At 44.1% G+C, this 7,834-nt stretch overlaps 1 protein-coding gene across 1 annotated transcript; it reads right to left on the bottom strand.

The window, feature by feature from the left end:
• Window positions 1-537: 537 nt before the first annotated feature.
• PHF5A (PHD finger protein 5A) lies at window positions 538-7,388 on the bottom strand. Its single transcript, XM_072127427.1, has 4 exons — window positions 7,216-7,388; window positions 2,932-2,955; window positions 1,453-1,619; window positions 538-715 (listed from the first exon to the last, which is right to left on the bottom strand). The coding sequence occupies exons 1-4, from the start codon at window positions 7,265-7,267 to the stop codon at window positions 626-628; spliced, it is 333 nt and encodes a 110-aa protein (XP_071983528.1). The 5' UTR covers window positions 7,268-7,388; the 3' UTR covers window positions 538-625.
• Window positions 7,389-7,834: the final 446 nt, after the last annotated feature.

The following is a 7,834-nucleotide window of genomic DNA, read 5'->3' as shown; positions in this document are numbered from 1 at the left end:
CGGTGACACTCCACTGCTATAGGGGCAAACAGTGGGACACACCCTTGGCCTAAAGGGTTTAACACCAGAGATAGGCCTTTTGCCATCCCAGCTGTCAGTTACAGTTGGGCATCGGCAGCCATGACAAACGGCTTCTAAGCCCCTGCCATCCTCATGAGATAGATGAACATCACTCTAAGGCGACATTCAAAAGGCCGTTGGGGGACGTATATACGGCCAACTGCTGTGTGAATATAGCCTAAGCCAGCGATACTCATCTTATGGCGTACATCATATTAGGGCACATGTATCAATCTGTCTATAACATAATACTGTCATAATTTGCACCAGAAAACAGCATATTTATAAAGGTTTTTAGACAGAAGGGCGAGCAGCTCCACCTGGCTGAAGCTGACCGTAGACTTTCCTGCTTGCCCATTTATGCACACAGGACAGGTACACAAGTCCCAAGACTGTCTAGTCTAACTCTGCATTGTGACAATTTTGTTACACCGGCCCCACTGCGCTTAGGAGTTAAAATTCCACAAAAACTGATGGTTGTAGAAAGAGAATTTATTGATCCATTTATCAAAGAATTAAAAAAAGAAAATAATGTACAACATCTTCTCCCGATCCAGCCTCTGAACTACCTCTTCTTAAAGCCGTACTTCTTTCTTTCATAGAAGAGATCTGTTTTGGAACTGCCCAAGTTTACAATTTTGGGGCAACCGTCTCTCTGAGGAATAAAAAGAAAAGCAGAAATAAAAAAGTTAAAATCTGCAAAACCAAACACAGTTAAATAAAAAAAAAAAATCTGCAGACGCTCAATACATCTCAGCAGTTCTACATCTTTTTCTACAACCGTCCAAAACGCCAGATTATTTCACAACCTGAAACATTTTAAAAATGCCAGACAAATGCCAGTATAGACTGCTCCGCAGGCATAGCTCCAACTATAGTTATGTAACACATATTTGATATTTTATAAAACATCCTGCGTTGGCTTATCAAATTTCTGCCAGATTCATATGCAATGGGGCAGCTGCGCCCTTTGGCAATTCTTCACCAGGTGCTGGGGTAGACATATACCTCAGGCTGCGGACATTCTGGCTTTAGCGAGTGCACTCCGTCATTGGCTGTGCCCCCCTGGTGTGGAAGTGGCGTAAAAGTGGAAATAATTGCACTTACAGGCAAGCAACCAGTAATTGCAATTATTTCAGGGCTACTTTGCCAGCAAACTTGTGTACAATCCCAGCTAAATGTTAGGGTTTTCCTTCAGTTATTTTGAGCCAAAAACAGGTGTGGTTGTACACACAGAACAGGTCTGAGTCTTTCCAATATACCTTACCCCTGTGCGGTCACAGGTAAGCCTTGTACCTTTTCTCTGTTTTGACCCCAACTGGTTTTGCCTCACAATAATTGAAGACGTGAACAGACCCTTAGTCTGACGGCTGATCACGTTATGGTGCTTACATCTTTCTCTTGAATGGTGCACTCCTTGCAATAGTAAGCATCAGACACGCCAGGTCCTCCACAGATCACGCAACGACCTTGGTAAGAACCATAGTTACACTCATCACAGATCCGAACTAGTGTACAAGGGCGCACGTAGGAATCACAGATAACGCATTTCCCATCACCTACAAAATAAAATTCAGTTAGTAACAATAGTAAAAATACAGTGAGACATTCATAATGAAAAAGATTTCTGCTACCATGACCAATTTTAATACTTATGACCCATCTTCAGGATGGTCAAAGTCATCTTATCATATTGTTTGGAGTCCAACACCTTAACCCCAAACTGATCAATTGTTCTTACAGCCTTCAGACATCAGAGAGTAGAGCTATTACTAAAATGGAATGAATATATTATATTAATTAACTGTCTCTGTATTCAGAAAGTACTACTGATAGAACAGGGACTTAAGGGGGCAATTATCAGTACCCGACAAATTACTTGTGCACTGCCAGCAAATACAACCATTTTTACCTTCTTGCCACCTCCACACCAAGAGGGCATGGGGGAAGCCTGGCCAGGGGCGGGGTGGGCCAGTTGCGCACATACGCTAACCTGTAATCGTTCACAGTGCAGCTGCCTGATGGATACACAAGGCGGTCTAAGCCTCCACCAAGGAAGGAAGGGGTGGTGCTTTCATCATAAGATAGCACACAAACTCCCCCCCACACACACACACTTAAAGGGGCTGTCCAAGAGTTCCAAAAAATTGGAGTGCTCACCTCCTCTTCGCTCCCCAATGTACCACCATCATCCCATCGTCTGATACAGTGCCTGGCCTGCCAGAAGCTCCCTGGCACAGCTTCCATACCATAAACAAATACAGATAACACGGACCACAGCTCCTAATGTTTTGGAACTCTCGGACAACCCCTTTAATATCTGTTTCAACTGATTTTATTACTCATCTTATTTTGCGCCATTGTTTGCGTCCGTGTACACCTCAGACAAAAAACTCCACAAGCCGCAAACCCGGGCAGAAATAATACCTGCTCTGAGTTTTGTGGCTTGGGGGGGTTCATGCACAGGGCCATAGAAATCACATCTATGTCTATGTGCCCATAGAAAAGCACTTGTGTGTGCGCTATCCATTGACTCAACAGAGAACACACAAAATTCTTTGTGTACAGGGATCCATAGATACAGGGGAGGTTTCAAAGAGAAAGCGGTTTTCTTTGATATATACATGCTTTTTATACTATCTTGTATTACTGATATATGTGAAGCTTTTTCAAAAGCAGGTGACCAGTTAAGTTTAAGAATATGGTCCACCTTGCTAGGTTCATTTTTTTATCACTTTCTTTTTATTGTTTTAAAATTTAACAAACATGTATGCATTCCACACTCATGCAATTGTATTACAGTGTTTATTTTTAATACAATATAAGTCATGTATCCGATAGCACAAAAAATGTATTATGCAAAATACTTACATTTTTCGCACAGCCTCCCAATAGCTGAAATTGAAATGATAGAAAAGTTAAAAGATAAAAACTGAAAATTTACATATAGATTATTAATCCAGGTTAACACAAATATTCTTTAGCGCATTATTACAATGTGGAAATAGAACACAGAAAAAACCTCATAGCCTTAGATAAGTATTTCTGCTACAAATCTAACACTGATAAAGTACATAAACATCAGGGGGCTCTGTGCTGTTATTTGGCATTATAGACCAGCCCCATTTACTTCTTAGGACTGCGCTGGCCCGTGAAGTGAAAGCGCCACTCACCAGAGAGCTCGAAACACTGAGCAGCAGAACGGCTGAGATGCTGGTGTTACAGCCATGACATTCTGGATTTGACAATCTATACTACGGATTAAAAGATACGTTTCTAAAATTCCTTTAAGGAAATGTCAGATGCTCTGCTTATTAAACGGGTTTTCCCACTAAGCACAAGTTATGGCCTCATTTGCTGATTGATGGGGGTCTCAGTGATGCTGGTGTGGTGCTTGGAAAACTCACAGCTCCATTCATATGGAACGATCATGCGCTGCCATCTGCTCCATTACTCTAAGGGAGCGACTTGGGACCCATCAGACGCCTCGTTCTCATCACTGAGACCCCCCCCCACCGATAAGCAAGTTAGGCTGGAAGATTTCAGCGGAAGGAGGAGGGAGGTAAGGGAGAAGTGCTCCAGGGGGTGTGTAATAGCCAGAGCCCCTGAGGCAATTTTCATTAGCATAAAAAATAAAGTCATCCACAGGAGCAGAGCTTCCTATGAACGTAATGTTGTAACCACACTGCTAGAAAGCAGGAAATCTGACAGCTCACAGGCAGAACATCCATCTGTGGTAAGCCTGCTGCACAATATTCATCAAGAAAATTTCACTGTACGTCTACAATCTGCTGCCATAAAAAAAACACCAAAATTATGTTGTTTTCTTGTGGCATCAATTTGGCAGTAAACATATTTCATCCATCAGGTTTCCTTTGATTTTTTTTTTTTTGAGCAATAGTGAAACTCTTCATGGCTGGACAAACTGTTGCCATGCTTCCTATGCCTCCATTCGTGTATTTTCCCAGGTACCATTCTTACTAGGGGATACAATCAAATGACATATAGTCTTGAATATAGATTACTACCAGTGGGAGAGTTTAGGTCTACCTGTGGGTTGTGGAGATAGTAGCATATAGTACCATATATACTTGAGTAGAAGCCGACCCGAATATAAGCCAAGGCCCCTAATTTTGCCCAAAAAAACTGGGAAAACCTAATGACTTGAGTATAACCCTAGGGTGGGAAAAGCATTGGTCACAGCCAGTATATAGCCAGCCCAGCCGTTTGCCCAATTCCTAAAAAGAATTAAGTCAAAACTCACCTTTCCAACACCACCCCCCAGATCTTCTCTTCTTCAACACACAATATGACAGCGGTGGCTGATGTCATAGTCTGCGCAGCCGGTGCGCACGGACCTGCCGCACCGAAAAAGAGGAGACCTGCAGGGGGCGTTGGAAAGGTGAGTTTTGACTTACCGTATATACTCGAATATAAGCCGACCCGAGTATAAGCCGAGACCCCTAATTTTACCACCAAAAACTGGGGAAAACTACTGACTCGAGTATAAGCCGAGGGTGGGAAATGCATTGGTCAAACCCCCCATGTAGTATAGCCGAGACCCCTAATTTTACCACCAAAAACTGGGAAAAACTACTGACTCGAGTATAAGCAGAGGGTGGGAAATGCATTGGTCAAACCCCCCCCATGTAGTATACAGCAAGCCCCCATGTAGTATACAGCCAGCCTGCCCCCACGGCCCTTAAAAAAAATAAACTTAAATACTCACCCTCCGATGTCAGCGCGGCTCCCCGATGTCCCCGCGTCCTGTCTTCTTTCTTCTCCTCGGCTCCTCTTCTCTCTTCCGGCATGGACGCGGCCATGTTTTCTTCTAGCAGGCGCATACTATGACGCGGCCGCTGCTGACATCATAGTATGCGCCTGCTAGAAGAAAACATAGGCGCGTCCATGACAGAAGAAAGAAGAGAGAAGAGGAGCCGCGGAAAAGAAAGAAGACAGGACGCGCTGACATCGGTAAGCCACGCCAACATCGGGGAGCCGCGCTGACATCGGAAGGTGAGTATTTAAGTTTATTTTTTTAAGTGGGTAATTTTTTTTTGGTAATAGACTCGTGTATAAGCCGAGGGGACGTTTTTCAGCACATTTTTTGTGCTGAAAAACTCGGCTTATACACGAGTATATACGGTAGGTTTTTTCTTGACTCAAGTATATGCCGAGTTTGAGTTTTTCAGCCATTTTTTGTGCTGAAAAACTTGGCTTATATTTGAGTATATATGGTATGTATTATAGGGACCTTTGAACAGCAGATCACCAAGATGCCTTCACTCCAAGAATAGCCACTTAAAAAAAAAAAAAGAGAAAAAGGGTGGCACACATACTACAACTATGGAGTTTCAACATCAGAAATACAATTCCTGAAGGGGGAAATCGGATTTCTGATGTTGAAAGTCCCATGAGTGCCGCACCTTTTTTCAGTTTTTTTGCGGCTATAAAGTTACTAGCCCTCTTGAGACAACTGGTGTTGTTGGAGCCTGGGAGCTGCAAGACTATGGATTTGTATGACTTTGGATTTTCGTGTACCCCAAATAGGGGCGAGTACCCTCTTGTTATCTACTACCTCAAAGTGATTTCCCAGGAAATAAGATGGGTCCTACTAGGTTTAACTTGCTGATTGTGGGGGTCTCAGTGATGAAACCCCCACAGATCAGGAGAAATGGGGGGTCCAAGGTTCCTCCATCAAATCCCTCTTTAAACCCATCACTGAGACTCCCACCAATCAACTTGTTTCCTGGGAAAATCCCTTTAACCAGTTTTGGGTTTTTTGTTTGTTTTCCCTGAGGCTGGGTTCACATCAAGTTTTTTTTTTTTGTATACGCTTAACATATACGTTGGGTAAGCACCTGACGTATACATTGACAAATAGTGGCAGACGAGGCATAGTTATTTCCTCTGTCTGGCCAATATTCCTCCCATAAGCCATAAAGCGCAGGATGGAAAGAGGCAGCACGCTACGTCTTTTCATCCTGCAGCATCCGCCTGAGTGACATATACGCTGAGAGGAGGCAATAAAAGGCTATGGGGACCGGATGAAGGGTATTGCATCTCTCCTAAAAGCTGAATACTTTGATTGGCAGGAGGGAGCACCCGGTGATGTGACTGTCCATATTAGGACTGAGACATCACTAGGGGAACACCCCGTTCATCAGCATTTAGGGGGCTGGGTCCCTGGATGATCTATCCCGCTGTATTAGTGATGGGAATTCTGTCTCTGCTTAGTGAGCCGGCTCTTCTGCCTCCTGAACGGCTTCTTATTAAATATATAATAGTGAGCTGCAGGCCAGCCAGTCCCCCCACACCACTGCAATTTTAAAGGAAACCTACCACTTCTGATGGTAGGTATTAGATGTAAACACCGGGCACCAGCTCAGGGTGAGCTGGTGCCGGAGCTTACCTTAGCTAGTGTATTAAACCGCTATATCGCGGTTTAAACACATTTTGATTTACTGCCCCGAGGTAGCTTCGGCGCTGCGCGGCCGTGCGCGTGTGACGCCTCTGGCACTTCCTATGGCTAAGGTAAACTCCGGCACCCTGAGCTGGTGCCCGGTGTTTATATTTCCTACCTACCTTCAGAAGTGGTAGGTTTCCTTTAACTTGATCGTATCATGTTAAAGGGGGCATGGTAAGTCAGTTAGGAGCCATCAGTGATTCCAGCTCAAGTCGCTCATGAACAAGAGCTGGCTCGTTGCTGAACGTCACATTAGTACACTGTACAAGCATACAGTGGGATACATCTGTGCCATACGTTGTGAAGACATATCAGAAACCTCCTGACATGTCCTTACAGCAAGTAAGGAGGTGTGAACCCAGTCTAAGAATAACATGCGTTTACTGGAGTCACTGCTCTGGCATTAGATTTTAGCGGCTCTAAGATGGCAGTAATGTTTACTAGAGCTGGCTCCTGTAATTGCGGTCAATGAATGAACAGAAAAAAAACTTTATATTTGGTGTTATTGCCGTGTAGCCACGTCAAGAATTAATGTGCCTTATACCCTGCACGGACACCATAGAGGGGAAGTCAAGCTCCCGGCACATGAATGAGACTCTGTGTGTAGGGCGCCATGTCTAGAACGGAAAACCGCGCGGTGTAGACTAGCACAAGGCTCCTGAGCTCTCCATGTGGACACAGCCGCTTACCCACGCCGGCCTGCTTCCTGCAGAAAATAAGATCAGGGTGATGTTTCGCCATATTCTTCTTATCTCCAGGCCGAAACTACCACGGAGACACGATGGTTCTGCGTCTCTAGCCTCGTTATCGCTGCGCCCAGCGGATTGGCTGCTACATACTCTGACCTCTGACCTCTCCGACGACAGGCCTTTTTTTTTTTTTTTAAACTCTTCATTTCTCTTTATTTACACACTGCTGGAGAGCATTGGTGACGGGGAATCACCAGCTATAAGACCGCGGGACACTTCTGAGCGTATTTGCACTGATATCACCTTTGGTCTGGTGCTCGGGGGATAAATTATTCAAAAAGATAATGTTTTGTGTGATTAGGGGGAACTCAGAAAGGTTCAGTGCAGATAACAATGTACTGGAGTTTGATGCGTTTTGCTTACGTTTTTTAGTGTTACGTTTTGTAGGGTTAAACAAATTTGGGCTTCTTTAAAAAAAAAAATAATAAAAAAAAATAAATATATATATATATATATATACCGGAGAGGTTGGCTTCTATGCCAGGTCCTGCCTGGTGCAGAATTGCGCTATAGCTTGTGCTCTGACCTGTCGCAGGCTATAACTGAGACCTGGGCATTG

Source organism: Engystomops pustulosus, chromosome 10, assembly GCF_040894005.1.
Source record: "Engystomops pustulosus chromosome 10, aEngPut4.maternal, whole genome shotgun sequence".
Lineage (NCBI taxonomy): Eukaryota > Metazoa > Chordata > Amphibia > Anura > Leptodactylidae > Engystomops > Engystomops pustulosus.
Note: the sequence above shows the minus strand (reverse complement) of the source record. Positions and strands in the feature narration are given on the sequence as shown.

Excerpts from the sequence above, each read along its gene's own strand:
- PHF5A (XM_072127427.1), bottom strand. The coding sequence starts at position 7,267 with ATGGCGAAACATCACCCTGATCTTATTTTCTGCAGGAAGCAGGCCGGC. Across the intron at positions 1,620-2,931 it reads TGGGAGGCTGTGCGAAAAAT|GTGATGGGAAATGCGTTATC; the intron begins GTAAGTATTTTG and ends TTTATTTTGTAG. Across the intron at positions 716-1,452 it reads GCACCATTCAAGAGAAAGAT|AGAGACGGTTGCCCCAAAAT; the intron begins GTAAGCACCATA and ends TTTATTCCTCAG.